The sequence below is a fragment of the Gymnogyps californianus genome, chromosome 26 (genome assembly GCF_018139145.2).
Source record: "Gymnogyps californianus isolate 813 chromosome 26, ASM1813914v2, whole genome shotgun sequence".
Classification (NCBI taxonomy): domain Eukaryota; kingdom Metazoa; phylum Chordata; class Aves; order Accipitriformes; family Cathartidae; genus Gymnogyps; species Gymnogyps californianus.
This window is the reverse complement of record NC_059496.1, coordinates 653,990-680,641: the sequence shown is the minus strand read 5'-3', so window position 1 is coordinate 680,641 and position 26,652 is coordinate 653,990. Positions and strand designations below refer to the sequence as shown.

The window sequence follows — 26,652 nt, the reverse complement described above, 5'->3', positions numbered from 1 at the left end:
TTCAGGCAGGCGGGGAGAGGATAGGGAAATCCTCCATCTCATGCGTCCTGTACTGACCTGTTGGGCCTGTCCCAGAGAAGGTAGGGTGCGATTCCAGTAGTCTATCTCTCTCTCGCACTCCCTGATACTCCATGACCTACTCACCTCCTCCTGGAGCTCTGTCACTAAGCGGAAGGAGTTCCTCCTAGCTGGGCGCACCTCCTGCCCCAGTCCAGGAAAGACATTGATCAGCTGGAGCAAGTTCAGTGAAGGCGGCACCAGTTACAGTCAGGTGTGGGGGGGTGTGCAGGGGGCTGGAGAACTTGCCACCTGAGGAAAGGCTGAGGGAACACTGTTCAGTATGGAGATGAGAAGGCTTTGGGAAAACCTCATGGGAGCATTCCAGTACCTATGAGGCAATTCAGAAAATAAGAGCCAGGCCTTCATCATGGCGCCATGGTGGGAAGATGAGAGGCAAGGGACAAAAGTTGAAAGAATGTTCAGGCAGGAGATGAAGACCATGAGGTCCATGAGGTCATAACCATGAGGTCACTTATGCACTGGAAGAGGTTGCCCTGAGAAGTTGTGCAGTCCCAATCCTTGGAGGTTTTCAAGTCTTCTTTCCCCTAAATATCATCTCCAAACATTCAACAAAAGAGTCTTGCTCATGCAAGAATGAAGCAAAAGCCTAAGGCACCAGCAAAAGCTCTGCCTCCCCTGGGCCCGCTCTTCCCTATGAGAGAGGTCTTCCACCAACCCCACACTTCTTCCACCCTCAGCCTTTGCAGCTGCATGTGCCTGGCCTGCCCACTTGCCTTCACCTCCATCATCTTGAATGAGGCCTGATGCGTATCTTGGCACTCCTGCTGGAAGCTGGCACCCCCCCCTACACCTGGAGTCTACCTCCCTACCATGGAGGCAGGGAGAGGCCAGGTCCACTGTGCCCAGTGCTGGACATAGCTTTTTCCTGGGAATGTCCCCAAGGAGCTCTCCTTGTGTGTGCCAGCCTGTGGCCGTGGCAGGGGTGGAATTGGGACAAGGGCTGCTGGGGCAAGGCTGAAGTAGCTCAGCTGGGAGAGCGTTAGACTGAAGATCTAAAGGTCCCTGGTTCAACCCCGGGCTTCAGCAATGATTTTTCTCCCTTTGATTTTTGCAGAACCTATCTGCCTTCTTCCATCCTGGCCAAGCAGGATGCTCTCCCAGAGCAGAGCGTACTGCCCATGGGGGAGGCCACCGCCCCCCAGTCCCAGAGAGACGCACTTCCTGGAGCTGAGGCCTGAATGGCAGCATCCTCCCTCCAGAGGTCTGTCACAGCGAGACCTCTGATGTGCCAGGGACAGCTGACAAAGCCATGCTGAGGATGGTCCCTTGTGGTGCCTTGGCTCCTGAGTTGTCCAGTCACAAGCTGTCCTGAGCAGAGTTTCTTGGCCCCCTTTGCCCCCCTGCTGCAATGGTTGATGAAACACAGATGTGCTCCTCTCTGGGCATCAGCAGGGAGACACGCAGCACAGGGGGACCCCTTGGGGGCCCCCCATGAACATCCCTCTGCATTGGCTCCTCGCTGCTGCAGGGGCACAGGTCGGGACAGAAATGCCAGCCGTGGCTCCCCTGGGGTCTAGCATGGAAGGTCACCAACTCTCACACAGTGACTTCCAAACAGCCCCAGTTCAACCACTGGATGTCATTTTTGCTCTCCAAATTTACCTCCCTCTGCATTTCCCGAGCATCACACATGCTTCTGTGTTCTCCATCTTCTCAGCACCAAACCCAGGGCTCACAGCACAAGTGTCTCAGCTGTCCCCAGTTTCCACACCCAAATCTGCTCACCCACCAGACTGGAGTGTCCAGCTCAGCTGCAGCCCTTCACAGCCATCAGTCCCTGCCCAGAGGAAGAAAGACCTGCTCATGAGCTCCCACAAGCTGCTGGGCTCCCCTCTTGCAACCTCTTGCTGCTACAGAACCCTTCTCGCCCATCAGGAACACAGTGACAACTTTGACCCAGGACATCTCCCTCTGTCTTCAGTCTCAGCCTCTCCCCAGTCACCCACTCAGGCCAAGGAATGGCACAGACTGGACTATAGTCCCACAGCAACGTGCATGTTCCAACCCCGTGCAGTTCTGCTGACTCATAGCTGGCTCCCCAGGCATGCACCTCCAGGGAAGTTTGGCTTTTGTTGTGCCTGAGCGCAAGGGAGAGGAGGGGAGAGGGAGACACCATCTGAACAAGCAAAGTTACTGTCTTGCCAGCTTTGAGCATGAGCTTGCAAATACTTGGCCACAGGGGTAGTGCCTGCAGGATTGTCATTTCTCCAAAAGAGTCCTTCTAGGTCTTTCTTGAGCAAGAATGGGAAAGTCATTGCCGGGGATGGGCTTTGAGGACCATGTGTGCAAAACAGAAGAAATGAGCAGCCCATCCCCTTAAGGCCACTCAACCACTCCAGAAATTCACGGTGACTGTGGTCTGGTTTTGATTCCCCCAAACCCTCTCTGCCAGGCAGGGGCTCAGCAGGGAAAAAATCTATGGCACTGGGAAAAATCTATGGCACTGGGCAACACAATTGCCCCAGCTGTACCACCATGGGGACACCGTCCCTGTGTGTGGTCAAACCATCGCCCTTTCAGTTAACAGCTGAACACGCTCAGCCACCCTGCCACAGAGACCCCAGCCAGGGCTGTCCCAGGGCACTGCTTTGCTGTCAGGACAGGCCTCAGTGCTGAAGGAGTGGGAAGGTCCCTGAGCCCAAGCCACATGCGCAGCCCCATGGAGGTGGAAGCCTGCCCTTCAGCTCACCTCCAGGGATGTTGGGGGACAGAGGGGTGCAGGGAGAGGCCCAGTGCCTGGAGGAGGGGGATGTAAGATTTCTGCCCCCATGTCCCCTCCCCCACATGCCCTGGGGTGCCATCAGAGGCTGGGGGCACCTCCCCTCAGGGAGGGCATTTCCCTCACCCTGTTGCACGGCTCCTGCTGTGGAGTTGGGGACAGATGTGGCCCAGAGGGGTGTTGCCCTGGGCGTCAGAGGAGGCTCAGCCTGTGTCCCAGAACATGGCTCTGCACCCTGTGCTGGGGCAGTGGGGAGCAGAGCTGCCTCCTAACCATTGTGGGAGGTAATCCATGGGCCTTGATCCCACCTGGGGCTGGCTGGGGTGTTCAGGGCACTGCAGCCACCTTAGCGCTCTCTTCTGTGAGACAAAAGCCCAGGGCTTCCCCTGTCCTGGCAGCTCTGTCGTGGCCTCTGCGCTGTGGGACCAGCGGGGCCCAGGCAGGGGGAAAGAGCAGCTGGAAACCCGCGGGTGAGGAAATGGGTGCTGCCGCTGAGGTGCATCACGGGACCTATCAGAGAGCCATTTGGACTCGAAAGTGCCTGTGGCCAGCAGGATGGAAATGTCTCTGTCAGCAGGATTATTCCCCAGGGACCATGGGCTCTCGCAGCCCCACAGCCTGACCCCGACCCTGCGCCCCTTCCGCACCGCCACGTCCTTCTTCTCTGCTCCCCCTGGTGAGCCTCAGGGAGACACCCCAAAACCTGGGCAGGCAAGCACCAGCTGTGGGTCAAAGCCCTCAGAGACTTTTAATAAGAAGAAATCTGGATGCACAGCAAAAAGAGGGGAATAAAAAGAGGGGAAACTCCCAGTGGTTTCTGCTGCCCATGGGTCAAGGGAGACAGTTCCCATGTGCTCACAGCTCTCCCAGCTGCACAGACCTCTCCTCCATCCCGGCTGCACCCAGCTGCACAGCAGGGATGGGCTCTCCTGGCCTGGGGCTCAGAGACTGTTGTGCACAGAGCTCCACTGTCACAGCCTTTGTGTCCTCACGGGGATGTGCCAGAGACACCTCTTCAGCATCATCATAGCCCATGCTCGCCAGGGATAGGGACAAGGTGTCTCCTTCAGCTCCGGGGACCCCGACACTTGTCCGGGAGCGCAGGCTGGCCCCTGCAGGCAGCAAGGCAGGACATTGCAGTTCACCTCATGGGTCTGTACATCATCTTCCTCCCAGCTCCTCACCACATTCAGCTCCTTCTCCCACCCCCAGTCCCTCCAAGGAAAACTCCTGGGGCAGGTTCCCCCTTCCCAGGAGGTTGGGGTCTCAGGACAGCAGTGACTCAGGTGCCACCAGGGATGGCACCCAGGAACCAGCAGTGCTAAATTTTCCCTCTCACCTCTGGGTGCATCCCTGGGCCCTGCTCCCTCCTCTGGCACCCTGGACATTTCCCACTCGCCCTGCTCAGGGGCAGCGTCCTCCCCAGGGTCAGAAACCTCCCTGGCATCATCATAGCCATCTGCTGGCTCACCTGCGGCCAGGACAAGAACATCTGAAAGGAGAGGGGAGTTGGTGACAGTGAGAAGATACATCCTGCAGAGCAGAGGACAGGAGGAGGCGCAGGGACACAGGGCTGAGACACTGGTGTTGGCAGAGCCACAGGAGACCCCCATGTCCTCCCCATCTCTGACACTGACAGTCAGTGACTCCTCTGTCCATCACATGTCTGCAGGGAGACGAAGCCCTTCCTGCCTCCGTTACCTGCTGCTGATGCCAGACCATCCTCGTCCTTGCTGAGCCCAGGGGAGGGCTGCAGCTGGCTCAGGGACTCCTCTGAAGAAGAGCCTGGAGAGATGCACAGCGGGTGTTATGGAACGAGCCCCACTGACCTGGCCCATGGTCAGCGCTGCTGGGGAAGGGGGACCCACAGAGCTGGGGCTGCATGGGGAGGAGGGCTGGGAATTTACCCTGCTCCCCCGGCACAAACCCTGTCTCAAAGGTGCTCCCAGAGGTGCCCTAGGACAGCCCCTTCCCTCCCTCCTTGGGTGTCACATGGGGTGCAGGGGCAGAAAGAGAGGGGCTGTCCAGCTGGGACGGTGAAAGGTGGTTGGGAGAAAGCTCCTCTCCTGGGCCCAGGACCTGGATGCTCTCCCCACACACCACATGGCCCCAGTGCTGCAAGGACCACGGGCTGGGGGGCTTCAGGGGATCAGCTCTGCGTTGGGGCCAGGGGAAAGGGTCATCTCCCTGCAGATGTGCCTCCAGGGAGGACCCACACCCACCTGAGCGACCAAACCTCGCCTGCTTCTCCCATGCTGGGCTGTAACCGATCTCCTCGTACACGGCCTCGGGGAAGAGCTCCTGAGCTCTCCTGGAACCTGGGGATAGAGGCAGGGCTGGCAGAGGGACAGGCAGAGAGCCAATGGGACCCCACTGTGCTCCCTGAAACCTCTTCCTTGGGCCAGCCCAGCACTGCTCCAACAGCACAGCCCCACTGCACTGTCCAGGCATGGCTGCCACATCCCCGGTGAGGGCAACATTGCTGTGCAGATCCTCTGGGGCAGCATCACCCTCACATCATCCCTTTGGAGACAGCGCTCATGCCCCTCTGGCCCCTGGGTCATACCCCTTGTCTGACCCTGGAGCAGCTCCCATGTTTCCTCTCCACCTGGAGCTGCCCTCTCTCTGCCCCACGGGTCTATAGCAGGGCCCCTGCCCTGCTGGTGGGTGGGCAGGGCTGGGCAGAGGGACAGGCTGGGAGCCTGACACCATGGAAATGGACCCTCCTGCCCCATGCTCCTCCTAGCATCTCCATTGCCCCAGAGCGCCCTCCACCAATACCCAGAGTACTGCCAGCCTTGGCCATCTCCCCTCTGCTCACATCTCCCCGAGCCCCACTCTCCCCGTTTCTCTCCTTGCCTCTGGCCAGCTCCCCCCACCTCTGGGCTCTCTCCACCCCTTGCTGCTGGTGCCCCATGGCCAGGCACTCACTGGGGTGGTGTCTGGGACAGGTGGCAGCACACAGTCCCACCCCCTCAGCTCTGCCTGTGCCCCTCACTGACATCCCGCAGCACCCCACAGCCCTTCCAGGAGGTTTCTTCCCCTGGCACCATTGTGGCAGGACCCACCTCTGCGCCCAGTCCTGGTGCTTAGCACTTGCCCGGCCAGGAGGGCCAGGAGCAGGCAGAGAAGGGCCCCAGGATGATGCAGATGATGACAGGCACTGAGACTCTCCCGCTGCCAGTCAGACGGCCTCGAGTGGGATCTGCATGGGCTCACATGCTGTGATCATGCTGTGGCTCACAGCCTGGGCCCAGGGATACCCAGCCCCGGGGGGAGGACAAGTTACCTGCTTGGGGTGGGAATGCTGCCGTCCTGGGTGTAGCTGCAGAAGAGGCAAAGGAGAGCTGGGCTGAGAGGGTGGTTGTGCGGGTCCCGGGGAGCCTCCTCCCCAACACACTGTGTGTGTGTCTGGAGATGCCCCTGACACATCCCCCCCAAATTGCCCCTCCTGTAGTGCTAGAAAGGGAGGCCGGGACAGGGCCCAGCGCCTCTGCTCTGGGCGGCAGGCAGGAAGGCACAGGCAGCCCAGGGGATAGCCCTGGGGCTGCAGGGCCCCACGGGCACTGGCCGGAGGACGTCCAGATCCACCGAGGCTGTTCCGCACTTGGCACCAGCCTCCTGCACTCTACAGAAATATTCCTTCTCTTGGGAGGTCAGGGCCCATGCCAGGACCAAGTGGGTGTAAGGCTTTCCCAGCTCCCTGCCAAGACCCGAGCAAGGGGTCCCAGCCCTGCCACTCACCTGAGCAGCGCACGGCAGCATCTTCCTTATGCCGGCAAGCACCGCTGTCCCCAGGACGGGCCCAGCAGTCCTGCAGAGACAGCTCTGTCCCCCGGCACTCCACCTGCTCCAGCCAGATAGGGCCCATCCCCATCCCAAACGCAGCCTCGTGCAGGGCAGACACCACGGGGCCACAGCCCAGCTGCCTGCATGCCACCTCAGCATCCCGCATGTCCCAGGAATCGTCGCACACCGTCCCCCAAGAGCCACGGTGCCAGACCTCCACTCTGCCCGAGCACCTGTCCTCGCCTCCCACTGCACGAATCTTCTCCCTGGCTGGAGAAGGCAAAGACTTCCCATGGCACTGAGAGAGCAGGCAGAGCCCTGCCAGACAAGAAGGGTACACAGGGGAGCAGCTCCCTACCTGTGCAGCTCGTGGAGTTGGGGCACGGGGCCAACGGGGTCGGGGGCATTTCTGGGCGTCCCCCTGAAGAAGGAAACACTGTGGTGAAGGGGCTGGTTCAGGGGATGGTGCAGAAAGAGCAGGGCTGAGCTCTGCTTGCACCTCCCTGTGCCATCTTGGTCAGGGCAGCAACCGAACCCTGGTCATTCAGGGGACACACGCAGGACTGTGGGGGGACCCTGACTGCTCAGCCCCAAAAGGTCCCTGGTTCAGAGAGCAGCAGGAGGGTGTCCATGGAGGGGAGGCTCTTCTGAACCCTGTCTGGTCTCTTCTGAGACCTCACCTGGAGGTGCTTCTGCCTCCCGCAGGTGCTGCTGGCAGCCTGGGTGGCAACTGCTGCTGGACGTGGGTGGCTGGGGTCACGTTTGTGCCACCAGCAGCAGAAGGGTCTGACATGGCAAGGAAAAGCCCTTCCAAGCTCTTTCTCTGTGTTTGGCCGTGCCCACCAGGGAGCAGCAGCTGGGGTGACAGTGGTGCCCAGGTTACCATTGCAGGTGATGTGGATCTCATCTCGCAGGTCTTCACATGACTGCGGGTTCCAGGGAGTGGAGGGACACTGCCAGAAGGAGCTGGTTTTCTCCCCACACTGCACGTTATCCAGCCAGGCAGGGCCAGACACCCTGCCATAGGGCAGGCGTGTTTCCAGGGATCCTCCATCCCCGCAGCCCAGCTCCTTGCATGCCAGCGACACCGTGTCAAGAGTCATCGAGTTGGAGCAAATGCTCCCCCATGTCCCGTTGTAGAAAACCTGCAGGCGCCCGGAGCAGCCGTCGTTGTTCTCCAGCCTCAGGGCCACAAACTCTGTGAGGAAAGGCACCAAGGGGGAACAGGCTGGTGTGGGGCTGTGGGAGCCAGGACACCTCTGCACCCCCCAGGCCCTCAGGTGGGCAGGGGCAGGGCCAGCACGTCCCCCTTGCACCCAGGGGCAGAGAGAAGTCCCTGACGGACAGACACCCCTGCCCTTCCCGCTAACCCTCGGGGACTGCTGAGCTCCCCAGGGACCCCCAGTGGGACTGAGGGTGCCCGTGCATGGGTGTCCACAGGACGGGCTCGGGCAGGAGCTCAGAGGCAGTCAGGACAGCCTTGGCCATGCCCGGCTCTCCTTGTGTCCTGGCCTCCCCAGGAACCAGGCTCCCACCACAGTTCCCGGCACACACCTGAGCAGATGACTCCCGCGTCCTCTTTGTGCCTGCAGTCATGCTGCCCCCAGGGCCCAGCAGGGCAGTCCCAGAGAGCAGCTTCGGTCCCAGAGCAGTTCACGCCATCCAGCCAGATCTGGCCGGAGCCTTCCCCAAACCGAGCAGAGCCAGCCGCCTCCACCGCCCCTCCACAGCCCAGCTGGTGGCAAACGACGGCGGCATCAGACAGGTCCCAGCCATCGTCACACACAGTCCCCCAGGTGCCCTGGTAGTACAGCTCCACTCTCCCAGCACAGTGCCCAGTCCCGTTCACCAGCCGGACCCGCCGGCTCCCTGTAGTGGGTAGAAAGCCCAGTTGCTGTCAGGGCCTGGCTGCCCACCCACCCCGTCACCTGGGGGGCCCATGCAGTGCCGCTCACCCCAGCAAATGACTCCCACATCTTCCGCAACCCCTGCTGCCAGTGCACTCTCAGGCAGGGAGGTGTTGCAGAGGGCCAGGTTGGCCTCGTGCCCTGCGCACCGGACCCCTCGCAGCCCCACGGGGCCCGTCCCTCGCTCAGGCTTTGGGGGGTTGTAGGCTGTCCCTGCCTCTCCGCACTGCAGCTGCCGGCACACCACACTGGCCTCCTGCATGTCCCACTCATCATCCAAGACTCTGCCCCACATCCCATGCTGGAAGATCTCCACTCGTCCATCGCACCGGCTCCCTCCGCCCACCAGCCGCAGGGATGCAAAGCCGGCTGAGCCTGGGGACAACAGAGATACCACAGCCATCGGTGGCACTGGGGAGCAGGGCATCCTTCAGGGAGCAGGGCGAGGGGGGATTTTCTGACCAAACAGGACAAGATTGAGCCTTTTGCTGATGAGAAGTGAGGGCAAAGCCCGGGTCCTCTCTGCAGCTCACACCCAGGTCTGCTGCTGCTGGGAGCACCCAGGCAGCTCCTGCCTGGCTGGTGGGATGGGGCTCTGCAGGGCTCTCTGCGGGGATGCGATGTGGTTGTCTGCAGCCAGAGGGATGGAGCAGAGCCCTGCAGCCCTGTCCTGGGCTCGTCCCACAGTATGAGAACAGAGGAGCCTAGGCCTGGTGGTGGCGCTGGGGCTAAGGCACTGCCCTGGGGGTAGATGCTTGCCTCCATTCAGTGCTCAGCTCTCCCAAAGCAGAGCGGTCAGTCTGAGCAGGCAAAGCCCTCCAGATGGCTCCTGGGGATGCCAGGGTTTGTCCAGGGAGAACTTCAGCCTGGTACTGCCATGGGACCCCTGCTTTGGGTGGCCGTGTCACACACAAAGGGCAAATGGAGTTAATGCAGCATTTTTCCGGCACTCACCTGAGCAAATGACAGCAGCAGTGTTCCCGTCAGAGCATGGTGAGGCCCCCAGGGTGATCACTGGGCACTGTGCCAGGTGGGCTTCAGTCCCGTCACAGTGGAAGGAGTCTCTCCAGACAGGGCCAGTCTCTCTCCCAAAATGCTCTCCTCCAGGAATGGCCTCAGCAAACCCACAGTTGAGTTGATGACAGAGAACGTGGGCATCCGAGAGATCCCAGCGGGAGGCACAGAGGGTCCCCCAGGTCCCCAGCACCTGGACCTCCACCTTCCCGCACACGCTGTGCTGCCGTTCACCAGCCTGAACCCTGTGTACTCTGGGGACAGAGGAGGAGGAGAGAGGGTGGATTGGTGCTCTTGTACCCTCAGGAGCTGGGGGAGAGGCCAGAGGAACAGCATGCCTTTCTTCTCCTTCTCAACTATTTTCATGCTGCAGACAATGCCATCATCCCTCCTGTCCCCACACCCAGCCGAGCACATTCCTTGCTCTGTTCCCCGACCCCTGGCACAGCCCCCGTCTCCCTGAGTCCTTACGTGTGCAGGTGACAACAGCGCTGTCTGCGTGGGTGCAGGGCTGCTCCCTGGAGGACCCTCTGAGGCAGGAGATGAGGAGGGATTCATTCCCCACACACTGCAGCTCTCCATCCCACGTGGCACTGATCCCTTCTCCAAAGTGAGCTGCCTCAGCAACAGGCAGGGCTCTGCCGCACTGCAGCTCCCTGCAGACCACGTCAGCAGCTTTGGCACCAAAGTGTGAAGCACAGACAGTTTTCCACTGGTCCCCGTCATGGATCTCCACACGTCCTGAGCAGCGGCTCTTCCCTTCCACCAGACGGACAAATCCTGGAAGAAACCCAAACACCTGGCAGTTCCCAGAGCCCTCTGGCAGTTAGATGCCCACATCCTGCATCACCTCCAAGCAAGCTGTGACCAAATTGCCCATTGCACATCCCAGAGGAAGCTGTTGGGGGAGTGTTGGTGACACAAACACATCCAGGCCCCCCTGCACCCCTTCTCTACACCATCACAGCACTCGAGGGTATGTGTCTGTTGCAGACTCACAGCCACAGGTACTGCTCAGACAAATTGCTCCCACACAAGGTGCCCTGTGCTGCCCGGCATGGTCCCCCCAGCACCACAGTGGTGGGAGCAGTTCAGGTCCAGGAGAAGTGGCCCAGATGATACTGACTGCTGCAGCCTGCTCAGCCCCTGCAGAGCTTCAGGCCAGGCAAGACCATCACCCTGAGGCAACCAGAAGCGCACCCTGATCCCAGGGCTGTTCCTGAGGATTGGGAGGTTCCTTTTAGGTGGGAGATGTCACAGAGCACAGAAATGGTTATCATGGCTGGAGCCTGTCCAGACCCCTCCGATACCTGTTTGGAGGGGGTGTCCTCAGCCAGGGACACACTGCTCTGCCTGGAGGTGCACAGGTCCAAAGCCAATGGCCGGACAGAGGGGCTGGAGACTTGCATGACCCCCTGGCCTCACGCTTACTCAGAGGGTAACAGCACGCACTGATGAGGATCAGGAAGTGCTGCCAAAGCCCCATGTCATGGGGCAGTGTGGGGAGCCATGGGCAGGCAGGAGAGATTGGGCAGTGGGTCAGTGCTGCCTGCACAGGGTCATGCCCCGCGGGGCTGTCACAGCCCCAGGGATTTCCCACTGCCAGCCTGTGAGTGTGCTGATGTGGGAGGGAGCAGCCAGGGTCAAGCAGCCACCAAGCCCTGAGGCCTCGCACTGTTTGACCACACAGCTGAGCCCTGGGGACAGGCAGCAAACGTCTGTGTGCCACCCTGCTCCACTCCTCAAGCCCAGCACTCATGCTCTCTGAAAAGCCCTTTTGATTCACTTGAGGTACTCATGCCTGTGAAGGGGAATGACCCAGGAGGACCAGCCATCTCATGCTGTTCCTCCAAGGTGTGGAGTGCCAAGCAAGTCCCCCTGCTTTCTCCAGCAAGGGACCCTCAGCATTGTTGGCTGGGAACTGGCAGAATGGGTGGAGATGAGTGGACACTCGGGGCAGGGACGGAGGATTCATCTGCAGCCCAAGATACTGACTGAGGGGGACTGAGGCACTGTGGCAAGGTTAGTTCACCCTGGGGTAGGCTCCCTCTGGGCTTTCCCCAGGGACCGGGGACATCAGCAATGATCGTCCCAGCTCAGCAGTTAGACCAGCATCACTGAGCCCTGCTCTGGCGTCCCCTTGTGTCCTGGTTTCGGCTAGGACAGAGTCAATTTTCTTCCTAGTAGCTGGTATAGTGCTGTGTTTTGGATTTAGTAGGAAAATAACGTTGATAACACACTGATGATTTTAGTTGTTGCTAAGTAGTGTTTATACTAAGTCAAGGATTTTTCAGCTTCTCATGCCCAGCCAGCAAGAAGGCTGGAGGGGCAGAAGAAGCTGGGAGGGGACACCGCCAGGACAGCTGACCCAAACTGGCCAAAGGGCTATTCCATACCACATGACATCATGCCCAGTATATAAACTGGGGAGCTGGCTGGGAGGGGGGATCGCGGCTCGGGAACTAACTGGGCATCGGTCAACGAGTGGTGAGCAATTGCATTGTGCACCACTTGCTTTGTATAGTTTAATTCTTTTAGTATTACTATTGTCATATTATTATTATCATTATCATTGTTTTTCATTCCTTTCTGTCCTATTAAACTGTCTTTATCTCAACTCACGAGGTTTTTTTCCTGATTCTCTCCCCCATCCCAGGGGTGGGGGGGCAGTGAGCGAGCGGCTGCGTGGTGCTTAGCTGCCGGCTGGGGTTAAACCACGACAGTCCTTTTTGGCGCCCAACGTGGGGCACGACGGGTTGAGATAACGACAAATCTGACTGGAATGTGTTAGAACAAATTTATTATAAACATACATTATATTAGTTCAATAGTTGCTGGTCACAATGTTGATGTATTTGCTCTCAAAGTTGGTGCACTTGTTCTTAAAGGTGCAGTATGTAATACCTTACTTGCAGTATATGCTCCCTGTTGTGCTGTTTATCACCCGTGAGAACTGGGCCAGAGTTATCATGTTGTTCTACTTTGTAACACTGGCTTACGATACGATAGAATTGCTGCTCGTGAAACTAATCTGGTATTTGTACTCAGCATTGCCGTCATCTCCGTACTTCGGGAGCCGTCTATCAGAAACTATTAATAATTACACCTTGTACCTTTTCTCATCGGAGAGCCAAGCCACAGGGGAGACACATTTCTTCAGCTTCCCCTTCTCCTCCAGGCAAATTACAGTAGCTCTTGAGAATTTTGAATATCCTTGGGATGTTCAAACCAGCATGTTCCTATTGTTATGTCTCCTGAATGTGTTCCAGGTCTTGTTTAAGGTTAAACAACTGTTTAAGAATACCTTTCGGAAATCTGCCCCGAGGCTTAATAGCCATGGGTGGCATGGCATGTGGGAGAAAATGGGCAGGTATCTAGAGAACTTCTCACCTCCAATGGTTTGGAACTTCACTCCCGAACAACTACAGGACCCTGATAAAGTGATAGACTATCTGAAAGGAAAATGCTGTGGCGATTCCAAAGAGGCACAACTTATCGCACTGTGCTGGGCCCTGGCTAGCATCTACCAAACACTGCTCGATACTGTGCAGCACTCTCAGGGGGAAGGGAGGGAAAACAGACCGACAGATACTGCGGCTACTCCAACCCCTGCAACAGACGCAGCGGCTACTGCAACCCCAGCGACACGCAAGGCGGCTACTCCAGCCCCCACAACAGATACTGCAGCTACTCCGACCCCCGCGACAGGCGCTGCAGCTACTCCTAACCCCGCGACAGGCGCTGCGGCTACTCCGACCCCCGCGACAGGCGCTGCGGCTACTCCGACCCCTGCGACAGGCGCTGCGGCTACTCCGACCCCTGCAACAGGCACTGCGGCTGAACCAGAGAACCAACCTGTGCCAATATCAGTCGCTCCTATACAGAAGAAGAAATATACAAAAAAATCAGTTCGTTTAGCGAAGGATGAAGATGAACCAGGGCCATCACGAGAACAGGAGGAAGAGGCAGAACCAGAAGTAATCACCCGATCTCTATCCCTGAGTGAGCTGCGGGATATGCGAAAAGATTTCAGCCGTCGTCCAGGTGAGCACATTATCACCTGGCTGCTCCGATGCTGGGACAATGGGGCTAGTAGCCTGGAATTAGAGGGTAAGGAAGCCAAGCAGCTGGGATCACTTGCTAGGGAAGGTGGCATTGATAAGGCGATTGGAAAAGGGACACAAGCCCTCAGCCTCTGGAGGCGACTCCTGTCAAGTGTGAAGGAAAGGTATCCCTTCAAGGAAGATGTTATATGTCAACCAGGCAAGTGGACTACCATGGAAAGAGGTATTCAGTACCTGAGGGAATTAGCCGTGCTAGAGATGATTTATTATGACCCGGACAGTTTACAATTACCCAGAGATCCAGATGAAGTTCAATGCACACGACCCATGTGGCAGAAGTTTGTACGGAGCGCACCATCATCGTATGCCAACCCATTGGCAGTACTAACTTGGAAAGATGAAGAGGCACCGACAGTGGATGAAATGGCTCGCCAACTCCGGCAATATGAAGAAAATCTCTCTTCATCCCTACGAGCCTGTGTCTCGGCTGTGGAAAAACTGTCCGAAAAGTCCGAAGAACTGATCGAACTGATCAAAACCTCCTACTCCCCACCTGTACAGACCAATATCTCAGCTATTAGGAGTGAGCATTCCTCTGATCAAGAGAGAGAATATAGAAGGTATACACCACGGGGTACCCTGTGGTTTTACCTGCGTGACCACGGAGAGGACATGAGGAAGTGGGATAGAAAACCTACCTCGGTCCTAGATGCACGGGTACGTGAATTGAAAGGAAAAACAACCAGAAAAGGGGATTCTTCCAGGAAAGATGCCACTCCGGTTTCCAGACAAAGTAGAAGGTCTTCTGAGCCTCTTGAAGGGACCTCTAAGTCATTTTTACAAGAAGTGAGTAACAAATACTCTGACCAGGATTAGAGGGGCCCTGCCTCCAGCCAGGTGGAGGAAAGGGACAACCGGGTTTATTGGACTGTGTGGATTCGATGGCCTGGCACATCACACCCACAGGAGTATAAGGCTCTAGTGGATACCGGTGCACAGTGTACTCTAATGCCATCAAGTTATAAAAGGGCAGAACCCATCTGTATCTCTGGTGTGACAGGGGGATCTCAACAGCTAACTGTATTGGAGGCTGAAATAAGCCTAACTGGGAATGAGTGGCAGAAACACCCCATTGTGACTGGCCTAGAGGCCCCATGCATCCTTGGCATAGACTATCTCAGGAGAGGGTATTTTAAAGACCCAAAGGGGTATTGGTGGGCTTTTGGTATAGCTGCCTTGGAGATGGAGGGAATTGAACAGTTGTCCACCTTGCCTGGTCTCTCTGAGGACCCTTCGGTTGTGGGGTTGCTGAGGGTTGAAGAACAACAGGTGCCGATCGCTACCACAACGGTGCACCGGCGGCAATATCGCACCAACTGAGACTCCCTGATTCCCATCCATACGCTGATTCATCGACTGGAGAGCCAAGGAGTGATCAGCAGGACTCGCTCACCCTTTAACAGCCCCATATGGCCAGTGTGAAAGTCTAATGGAGAATGGAGACTAACAGTGGACTATCGTGGCCTGAATGAAGTCACGCCACCACTGAGTGCTGCTGTGCCAGACATGCTAGAACTTCAATATGAACTGGAGTCAAAAGCAGCCAAGTGGTACGCCACAATTGATATTGCTAATGCATTTTTCTCAATCCCTTTGGCAGCAGAGTGCCGGCCACAGTTTGCTTTCACTTGGAGGGGCGTCCAGTACACCTGGAATCGACTGCCCCAGGGGTGGAAACACAGCCCCACCATTTGCCATGGACTAATCCAAAATGCACTGGAAAAAGGTGGAGCTCCAGAACACCTGTAGTACATTGATGACATCATTGTATGGGGCAGCACAGCAGAAGAAGTTTTTGAGAAAGGGAAGAAAATAATCCAAATCCTTCTGAAAGCCGGTTTTGCCATAAAACAGAGTAAGGTGAAGGGACCCGCACAGGAGATTCAGTTTTTAGGAATAAAATGGCAAGACGGACGTCGTCATATCCCAATGGATGTGATCAACAAAATAGCAGCTATGTCTCCACCGACTAGTAAACAGGAAACGCAAGCTTTCTTAGGTGTTGTAGGTTTTTGGAGGATGCATATTCCAAATTACAGTATGATTGTAAGCCCTCTCTATCAAGTGACCCGGAAGAAGAACGATTTTAAATGGGGCCCTGAGCAACAACAAGCCTTTGAACAGATTAAACGGGAGATAGTTCATGCAGTAGCCCTTGGGCCGGTCCGGGCAGGACCAGATGTTAAAAATGTGCTCTACACCGCAGCCGGGGAGAATGGCCCTACCTGGAGCCTCTGGCAGAAAGCGCCTGGGGAGACCCGAGGTCGACCTCTAGGGTTTTGGAGTCGGGGATATCGAGGATCTGAGGCCCGCTATACTCCAACTGAAAAGGAGATATTAGCAGCATATGAAGGTGTTCGAGCTGCTTCAGAAGTGGTTGGTACTGAAACACAGCTCCTGTTGGCACCCTGACTGCCAGTGCTAGGCTGGATGTTCAAAGGGAAGGTCCCTTCTACACATCATGCAACTGATGCTACATGGAGTAAGTGGATTGCACTGATCACACAACGAAGTCGAATAGGAAACCTTAGTCGCCCAGGAATTCTGGAAGTGATCACAGACTGGCCAGAAGGCAAAGATTTTGGAATATCACCAGAGGAGGAGGTAACACGTGCTGAAGAGGCCCCATTGTATAATAAACTGCCAGAAAATGAGAGGCAATATGCCCTGTTCACTGATGGGTCCTGTCGCATTGTAGGAAAGCATCGGAGGTGGAAGGCGGCTGTATGGAGTCCTATACGACAAGTTGCAGAAACTGCAGAAGGAGAAGGTGAATCGAGTCAGTTTGCAGAGGTGAAAGCCATCCAGCTGGCTTTAGACATTGCTGAACGAGAAAAATGGCCAATACTTTATCTCTATACTGACTCATGGATGGTGGCAAATGCTCTGTGAGGGTGGTTGCAGCAATGGAAGCAGAGTAACTGGCAACGCAGAGGTAAACCCATCTGGGCTGCCCCATTGTGGCAAGATATTGCTGCCCGGCTAGAGAACCTGGTTGTGAAAGTACGTCATGTAGATGCCCACGTACCCAAGAGCCGGGCCACTGAAGAACATCAAAACAATCAACAGGTAGACAAGGCTGCTAGGATTGAAGTAGCTCAGGTGGATCTGGATTGGCAACATAAGGGTGAATTATTTTTAGCTCGGTGGGCCCATGACACCTCAGGTCATCAGGGAAGAGACGCAACATATAGATGGGCTCGTGATCGAGGGGTGGACCTGACCATGGACACTATCGCACAGGTTATCCATGAATGTGAAACATGCGCTGCAATTAAGCAAGCCAAGCGGTTAAAGCCTCTTTGGTATGGGGGACGATGGCTGAAATATAAATATGGAGAAGCCTGGCAGATTGACTATATCACACTCCCACAAACCTGCCAAGGCAAGCGCTATGTGCTTGCAATGGTGGAAGCAACCACCGGATGGCTGGAAACATATCCCGTGCCCCATGCCACTGCCCGGAACACTATCCTGGGCCTTGAAAAGCAAATCTTATGGCGACACGATACCCCAGAAAGAATTGAGTCAGACAACGGGACTCATTTCTGGAACAATCTTATAGACACCTGGGCCAAAGAGCACGGCATTGAGTGGGTGTATCACATCCCCTATCATGCACCAGCCTCTGGGAAAATCGAGCGATATAATGGGTTGTTAAAGACTACACTGAGAGCAATGGGTGGTGGGACCTTTAAACATTAGGATACACATCTAGCAAAGGCCACCTGGTTAGTCAACACTAGAGGATCTGCCAATCGGGCTGGCCCTGCCCAGTCAGAACTTTTACGTACTGTAGAAGGGGATAAGGTCCCTGTAGTGCACATAAAAAATATGCTAGGGAAGACAGTCTGGGTTACTCCTGCCTCAGGCAAAGGAAAACCCATTCGTGGGATTGCTTTTGCTCAAGGACCTGGATGCACTTGGTGGGTGATGCGGAAAGACGGGGAAGTCCGATGTGTGCCTCAAGGGGATTTGATTTTAGGTGAGAATAGCCAGTGAATTAAATTGTATTATGTTAATTGCTATATAACCCTGCCACTGTATGTCATCATTACTATAGTTGTTATATGCTATATCAACAGTATTACAGTAAGAACTATCTAGATTAATAAAGAATGAACTTTGATAAAACCAAGTGAAGTGCAGTAGTGATGGAACCAGGACTGACTGCAGCATGCAACAATCCAACACTACACACCATCCTCCTGCTGCGCCCAATGTCATCTGCCCGCTGTACTGCACCAAAGCCGGATCCTGCTCTGCTGACTGAGCGGACTTCACACCATCCCTCCTGCCCAGACAGACTGTTATGATAGATGGAGTCCAAAGTCATGGACTGAATGAACGCAACGAACATTTTAAATGGACATTTTAAAGGCTTATACATTAAGGGAATGATATCTGTGTGTATATGTATTAAAAGGCAGCAAAAGTGGTGGTGATTAATTGAAAATGCATTGGAAAGTGTGGGACCTGGACATGATGTAGACGGTATAGAATAAGGGGTGGATACTGTCCTGGTTTCGGCTAGGACAGAGTTAATTTTCTTCCTAGTAGCTGGTATAGTGCTGTGTTTTGGATTTAGTAGGAAAATAACGTTGATAACACACTGATGATTTTAGTTGTTGCTAAGTAGTGTTTATACTAAGTCAAGGATTTTTCAGCTTCTCATGCCCAGCCAGCAAGAAGGCTGGAGGGGCAGAAGAAGCTGGGAGGGGACACCGCCAGGACAGCTGACCCAAACTGGCCAAAGAGCTATTCCATACCACATGACATCATGCCCAGTATATAAACTGGGGGAGCTGGCTGGGAGGGGGGATCGCGGCTCGGGAACTAACTGGGCATCGGTCAACGAGTGGTGAGCAATTGCATTGTGCACCACTTGCTTTGTATAGTTTAATTCTTTTAGTATTACTATTGTCATATTATTATTATCATTATCATTGTTTTTCATTCCTTTCTGTCCTATTAAACTGTCTTTATCTCAACTCACGAGGTTTTTTTCCTGATTCTCTCCCCCATCCCAGGGGTGGGGGGGCAGTGAGCGAGCGGCTGCGTGGTGCTTAGCTGCCGGCTGGGGTTAAACCACGACACCTTCTTGCTCCCTGAGGGCACACCCAGGTCCCTTCCCCCACCCTGGCCCCAAGGTGGAGTACAGGCTGTCTCCTTACCTGAACATGTCACTCCAGCGTCGAGAGTGTGAGCACAGTTATGTTCACCCCATCCTGCGTGTTTGCAGTCAGACAGGGCAGACTCGGTGCCATTACAGCCAACGTCATCCATCCAAATGGGGCCAGATCCTTGCCCAAATTGTGCGTACTGAGGAGCTCCAACAGCAGACCCACAGTCCAGCTGCTTACAAACCACTGCCGCATCGTCCATGTCCCAGTAGTGACCACACACGGTCCCCACTGGCCCTCTTGTTTCACCTCCACTCTCCCAGCACAGCGCCTGCCACCATCCACCAGCCTCACCTCCACAGCACCTTCAAACACTGACACAGGACAGTCAGAACAGTGCCGAGCCCCAGCACTGGGGGTCTGGGGGAACCCCTGCCCGGGTGGAGTCAGAGGTGCCAAGGTGGGAGCCCACTCCCCTCCAGGCTGTCCCCGGGGCAGTGCAGGAGTCCCTTCTATCCCCACGGACTGCGCAAGGCTGGGGGTGTGCAGTTGTGGCCCTGCTGGGTCATTTGTGGCCCCACAGCCTTTGGCACCTCCTTCTACCCCAACGGCCAGCTGCCACCTGCCCCTGGCCCATGCCCACCTAGGGCACCTGCTCCTCCCCACCCAGCACCCTGAGAAGAGACCTGCCCCCCCAGGGCTCCCCCAAGCACACACTGCTGCTTCTCCCCAGGGCCCCCAGCTGCCCTGGACCACAGCCTGCCCCGGGCTCCTCCCAGCTTATCCTCTGCCTTCAGGTCTTGCTGTGTCCCCTGCAGAACGACACGATGATCCCAGTGAGCCCTCCCAACGCATGCCCCCTCCTTGGCCCTGGGCATCAGCCCAGCCCTCCCTTGTCTAGGATCCCCCAGGAAGGTCACCTCTCTGCCAGCCTGTGGGAACAGACACCCCACTTCCCTTGTCCCCACACCCACAACCTGCCTCCCCTCAGGCTGGAGCTCACCCCAGTGTTCAACACACTTCCCTGAGTCCTTACGTGTGCAGGTGACAACAGCGCTGTTTGCGTGGGTGCAGGGCTGCTCCCTGGAGGACCCCCTGGGGCAGGAGATGAGGAGGGATTCATTCCCCACACACTGCAGCTCTCCATCCCACGTGGCACTGATCCCTTCTCCAAAGTGAGCTGCCTCAGTGACAGGCAGGGCTCTGCCACACTGCAACTCCCTGCAGACCACGTCAGCAGCTTTGGCACCAAAGTGTGAAGCACAGACAGTTTTCCACTGGTCCCCGTCATGGATCTCCACACGTCCTGAGCAGCGGCTCTTCCCTTCCACCAGACGGACAAATCCTGGAAGAAACCCAAACACCTGGCAGTTCCCAGAGCCCTCTGGCAGTTAGATGCCCACATCCTGCATTACCTCCAAGGAAGCTGTGACCAAACTGCCCATTGCACATCCCAGAGGAAGCTGTTGGGGGAGTGTTGGTGACACAAACACATCCAGGCCCTCCTGCACCCCTTCTCTACACCATCACAGCACTCGAGGGTATGTGTCTGTTGCAGACTCACAGCCACAGGTACTGCTCAGACAAATTGCTCCCACACAAGGTGCCCTGTGCTGCCCGGCATGGTCCCCCCAGCACCACAGTGGTGGGAGCAGTTCAGGTCCAGGAGAAGTGGCCCAGATGATACTGACTGCTGCAGCCTGCTCAGCCCCTGCAGAGCTTCAGGCCAGGCAAGACCATCACCCTGAGGCAACCAGAAGCCACCCTGATCCCAGGGCTGTTCCTGAGGATTGGGAGGTTCCTTTTAGGTGGGAGATGTCACAGAGCACAGAAATGGTTATCATGGCTGGAGCCTGTCCAGACCCCTCCGATACCTGTTTGGAGGGGTGTCCTCAGCCAGGGACACACTGCTCTGCCTGGAGGTGCACAGGTCCAAAGCCAATGGCCGGACAGAGGGGCTGGAGACTTGCATGACCCCCTGGCCTCACGCTTACTCAGAGGGTAACAGCACGCACTCATGAGGATCAGGAAGTGCTGCCAAAGTCCCCGTGTCATGGGGCAGTGTGGGGAGCCGTGGGCAGGCAGGAGAGATTGGGCAGTGGGTCAGTGCTGCCTGCACAGGGTCATGTCCCGCGGGGCTGTCACAGCCCCAGGGATTTCCCACTGCCAGCCTGTGAGTGTGCTGATGTGGGAGGGAGCAGCCAGGGTCAAGCAGCCACCAAGCCCTGAGGCCTCACACTGTTTGACCACACAGCTGAGCCCTTGGGACAGGCAGCGAAGGGCTTTGTGGCCACCCTGCTCCTTTGCCCAGGGCCCAGCACTCATCCTTTCTGAAAAGTCCCTTCAGTTCAGTCAAGGTACTCATATCTGTGAGGGGGAATAACCTAGCGTGACCAGCCATCTCATGCCAGTCCTCCAAGACCTGGGGTGCTAAGCAAGTCCCACCTGGTGTTTCCAGCAAAGGGACCCTCAGCATTGTTGGCTGGGAACTGGCAGAATGGGTGGAGGTTGATGAAGCCCAATGGACACCCTGGGTCAGGGATGGAGGATTCATCTGCAGCCCAAGACACCAACTGAGGCGGGGCTGAGACAGCGTGGCAGACTTAGTTCACCTCGGGGGTAGGCTCCCCCTGGCCTTTCCCTGGGAATCAGTTATATCAGCAATGACAGTCCCAGCTTGGCAGTGTGCTTGGCCACACTGGACCCAGCTCCAGCATCTGCTTGTTGCTCCCTGAGGGCACAGGCAGGTCCCTTCCCCCATCCCAGCCCCAAAGCTAGGCAAAAGACTGACCCCTTACCTGAACACATCACTCCAGCATCCTCACCATGATCACAGTTATTTTTACCCCATCCTGCGTGTTTGCAGTCAGACAGGGCAGACTCGGTGCCATTACAGCCAACATCATCCATCCAAATGGGGCCAGATCCTTGCCCAAAGTGTGCGTACTGAGGAGCTCCAACAGCAGACCCACAGTCCAGCTGCTTACAAACCACTGCCGCATCATTCATACTCCAGTAGTCATCACACACGGTCCCCACTGGCCCTCTTGTTTCACCTCCACTCTCCCAGCACAGCGCCTGCCACCATCCGCCAGCCTCACCTCCGCAGCACCTTTGAACATCAACATGGGGCGGGTCAGGAGAGTGCCAAGCCCCAGCACTGCAGGTCTGGGGGAACCCCCTACCTGGGCCAAGTCAGAGGTAATGGGGTGGGAGCCCACTCCCCTCTAGGCTGTCCCCAGTGCAGTGTGGGGGTCCATTCTGGGCATCACATGCCATCCCACTGCACAAGGCACCTCTTCCCACACCAATGGCCACATGCCCCCCACCCATATCTGCCCAGCCCTGCACTGGGCACCCGTTCCTCCCCAGCCCAGCACCCCCTCAACAGCCCTGTGTACCCAGGCCTGCAGCTTCCTGTGCAAACCACCTGCCCCACCACCATCCAAACCCACCCCATGGCTTTTTGAGTTCCCAGGGAGCACCGAGACAAATCCGAGGATTCCCCAGCCCATGTCCTCTCCTCATCCCTGGCGTCAGTCTCTCTGTGGGGTACACACTGCCCTCATGGGGTCAGAGCTCCCCTGGAACAAGGGGGCAGTGAGCAGCACACAAACCCTCCAGGCTACCCAGAGGTTGGCAGTGCTCTGGGGATCTCTGGGGGCTGCCATCACCAGCTAGGCCACCACTGGCTCCAGAGGCACAGTGCTGGGCAACAGGGGGTCCCAAAAGGGTACCCCACGACAGGCCGTCTATGAATGCAGCCAGGCACAGGCTGTCCTAAACACTGGAGCCCTGGAAAAGGAGATACTCTCTCCCACCCACATGGGCACAGGGAAAGGCACAGGCTCCATGGACTTGAGCCCCTTCTGCCCCTCGTCTCAGTAGCACCTGCAAAGAAACCCCATTCCCAGGCGGATCCTGATGACCACCCTGGTAGCCCCTGGCCCTGGGCTGTGGGACAAGGCAGTCAGCACTTACCCCTGCACAGCTGTACCCAGAGCAGCAGCCACAGCATCTGAGGGGACAGGACTCCCTCTCGGCCCATCCTGAGCCTCCTGCCCTGCCAGCACATCCCTGCTGCGCCACACTCCCTGCCACAGCTCCTGTGGACTCATGGGGACAATGATGACGAGAGGGCAATATATCTCTGCAGATGCCAGCCCAGCTACAGGAGGAGCCAATCAAAGCAGCAGCACCTTTTTAGACATTATCGGGAGCTATCTCCCCTCCGACACAGCCCAGCCCTCCAATGAACTTCTCCAGCGCCATTCATGACCATATATGAGGGATGGCTCCACTGCAGGTGTCACGTCACTGTGGTGGCGGTGCGTCACAGGACAGGGCCGGCTGTAGTGGGGGAAAATGGATTTTTCATGCCTTGAACCCTGCTGTGTGGACCAGGAGCACTGAGCATCTCCTATACCGGGCACATCCAACAGCCCAAGGTGCGAGTGTCCAGCCGTCCCCGTGCCATGGGAACCACAGGGCTGGGACTGCACCAGGGGCTGTGTCAGGAAGGGAAGGAAACAGCCCCTGCCCCTGCTTCAGATCCTGCTGTGCTGGGAGCAGCAGCTGGGAAAGGGCCCTAGCTCAGGCCAGAGCCCCATCCCAGGAGTGCTAGCTTGCCCGTTCCTCCCTGGAGAGCCCCATCGAAGGTCCCTTGAAATGAGCTGGAGCTGGGACATGTCCCTTCCCTGGCAGCTGACACGCAGCCCAGAGGCTCAGATGTATCCCTGCCTCTTGACATGTCACCGAGGGGCCGTTATTCCCCGCGGGTGGCTCGGGAGCTGCAGCCTGCAGGTGCACAAACCACAGCCCATGTGGTCTCACAGCGCTCTCCGTGCTCCCCCCACAGCGCCCGGGCAGGAAGCCTGTGGTTTCCTCCTGGCACCGTGCCCAGGCACATCCCTGCGGTGCCCCGAGCCACCCCCACCCCGACTGCTCCAGCCAGGGCTGCAGGGACTGCTCCTTCAGCCTTGCAGACACAGGGCACGGCAGATCCCGTTCCCTGTCTTGCCCTTCTGATGGGGCACACGGCTGCTCTGCACCGAGTCCCACAGACTGGGGTGTCATCTGTGACGTTACCTCACACCCTCCTACGGCCACTGCTGTGTACTCATGGGTTATACTGACGGTGACCTCACACCCCTCCTACTGCAACCGCTGTGTGCTCATGAGTTGTTACACTGTCACACGTGTGTGTGCGTGTATGGACTGCTGCTGCTAATGATGGTTCTTCCAAAACCCCATATTTGGTTGTGGTCTAAATATTGACTTGGTGACATCAGAAGCACCTACACAAACTATGTGCCAGCTTCTGCCCTATCAGCTACTCAGGCACCAGCGACATCACAAGCTCATACACAGCTAAGTGCATGCTCCTGGCCTATCTGCTATTCAGCCACAGGTGATGCCATAGCATCTACAGCTGATATTGGCCTGCTCCTGGCCTATCCTTATTCAGACACCAATCACTTCAAAACCACCTGCAGAAACTGTGGGCCTGCTCCTGCCCTATCAGCTACTCAGGCAGCAGTGACATTAGAAGCACCTACACATGCCATGGGCCTACTCCAGGCCTGTGAGCTACTCAGGCATGAGTGACCTCAGAAGCACAGACGCAAGCCATGGGCCTGCTCCTGCCTATCAGCTTCTCAGGCACCAGTGACCTCAAAACAACCTACACATACCTGTTGTGGATTAACCCTGGCCAGCAGCTACCTCCCACACAGTCGCTCACTCACTATTTCACTAAATAGAAAGTTAATTCTATCCCATCTAAAACCAGTACAGTGTCAGATGCCTGCTCCTGCCCTATCAGCTTCTCAGGCACCAGTGACCTCACAGGAACCTATACACCCGTTTGCCATGTCCTTGCTGTTGAGGTACTCTGCCTCCGGTGACCTCACAAGCACCTGTAAGGGCCATGCTCCTGATCAAGGTTTATCAGCTATTCAGCCAAGAGTGACATCACAAGTACATACCCAAGCCATGTGTCTCCCTCCTCCCTATCAGCTACTCAGGCACCAGTGACCTGACCACCACATATCCACCTACTTGCTATCTGCTCACCTATGAGATATCAAGGCACAAGTGACCTCACAAGCTCCGACACAAGCCATGTGCCTGCTCTTGGCCTATCAGCTACTCAGGTATCAGGAATCTCACAACACTTCCACAGGCCATGTGCCAGCTCCCAGCCTATGATCTCCTCAGGCACCAGTGACCTCACAAGCACATACCAACCTATTTGCTCTGTGCTCGTGTGGTGGGGTGACCCCATGTGGCAGCCCCCACCCAGTCACTTGCTCACTCCCCACCTGTGGGATGGGGGAGGGAACTGGAAGGGCAAAAGCCAGGAAAAAAGTCTCATGGGTCAAGATAAAGACAGTTTAATAAGTGGAGAAGTAATCACTCACAGCAGGAGATTGATGCCAAGCCAGTCTCTCAGCAAAGAATACACACTCCCTCCCCAGTTTTACTGCTGACCATGATGTCATACAGTGTGGAATATCCCTTTGGTTCGCTGGGGTCAGCTGTCCTGGCTTTGTCCCCTCCCAGCCTTCTTGCTGTGGGAGGCGAGTGAGAAAGAGAGAAGGCCTTGACGCTGTGCAAGCACTGCTCAGCAATAGCTCCAATGTCAGTGTGTTCTCAACACTGTTTTGGCCACCAAGGCAAAGCACAGCACCATAGGGGCTGCTAACAAGAAAATTAACTCCGTCCCAGCCACACCCAGTACAATCTCCACCCCTTCTTCCACACCAGTTGCATCCTGCTCAGGTCCTACAGTATTCAATACAAATGTACATTACATCCACCACCCCTCACCCCCTTCCCCATCCTTTCACATGACATACACACAGCATACTGGCTTTGGCTGGTGTGGCTCAGGTGGACCTGGACAAGTGCCAGCACACTCCTGACTTCTCCCCTCACTCACTCAGCCAGAGCTTTTTGAAACATTCCATCAGGTTATCAACCTAAGGACAAGGAAATCTAAATAGCATCACTCTGCACCACACAGTGGTCTTGCAGGTAGCTGTGAGATCCCCCACACCCATGGGGAAAGGGAGTTCCCCACTACCACCCTGCCTCTGTTTGGCACCTCGAAATCCACTTTGCGGTTCATGGGCTCACTGGCTGTTTCTTCTGCTTCTCGTGGTCTTTTTTGAGATCCTCTTTGGGTCTTTTCCATATGGTCCCCATGCGCATATTCTTCTGAAGTTGGCATTTTGTCCTGGTTTTCCATGTTCGCAGACAGCATTGCCTGTGTCTTGCGGCACCAAGAAAAGCTCAGAGGCTGCCCCAGTAACCCTGCGTGGCCATCCTGCTGAGCTGGTCTGGGATGTTGGGGCCTCCTAGGCCACTTCCCAGGATTGGGCTCTTCTTTGTCTGTTAACAGGATTTGTGTGGAGGGCCCTTGGTGGCCTCCTGGGAGGGGGTCGCAGCCCTCAGGCATGTTCCCACTGCCTTGAAGTTCCCCCCACAACATGTCTGGGCTTCTTCTGCAGCCTGGTAAAGTGGGGGACCTCGACCCACCCTTGTAATTTTCTTTCTATTCACATTTAAACTCTAATTCTTCATTCATTAGCTCTTATTAAAGAAGGCTTTCTCCATTTTATACCTATGTGATAATGGCTATATATATTTAATTTTTCTGGCTTTATAAATGTTTTTATATAAATAAAAATAAATATATATATAAATGTATACACATACATACATGTATAGAAAGGTATATATATTTAAAATACCGTATATATTGATAAATAAATAAAAGTATATTTATACATATTTGTACACTCACACATATATTTCTAAAAATGTATATATTGTAATACAGGTATATATTTTTATATCTGAGCACTTCCTTGTCCAAAGCAGGCAGGCAG

The 26,652-nt window shown here is 56.0% G+C and overlaps 1 protein-coding gene and 1 non-coding gene across 2 annotated transcripts; one reads left to right on the top strand and one right to left on the bottom strand.

The window, feature by feature from the left end:
- The first annotated feature begins 1,034 nt into the window (after nucleotides 1-1,034).
- TRNAF-GAA (transfer RNA phenylalanine (anticodon GAA)) lies at nucleotides 1,035-1,107 on the top strand. Its single transcript has one exon. It is a non-coding gene; the product is annotated as a tRNA-Phe (tRNA).
- Nucleotides 1,108-3,483: 2,376 nt separating this feature from the next.
- On the bottom strand, nucleotides 3,484-26,009 carry LOC127025950 (antigen WC1.1-like). The gene is made up of 9 exons (XM_050911099.1): nucleotides 25,866-26,009; nucleotides 8,144-8,483; nucleotides 7,433-7,787; nucleotides 7,270-7,278; nucleotides 6,545-6,855; nucleotides 5,023-5,118; nucleotides 4,502-4,585; nucleotides 4,140-4,292; nucleotides 3,484-3,563 (listed from the first exon to the last, which is right to left on the bottom strand). Exons 1-9 carry the CDS (start codon nucleotides 26,007-26,009, stop codon nucleotides 3,484-3,486), a joined length of 1,572 nt encoding a protein of 523 aa, XP_050767056.1.
- Nucleotides 26,010-26,652: the final 643 nt, after the last annotated feature.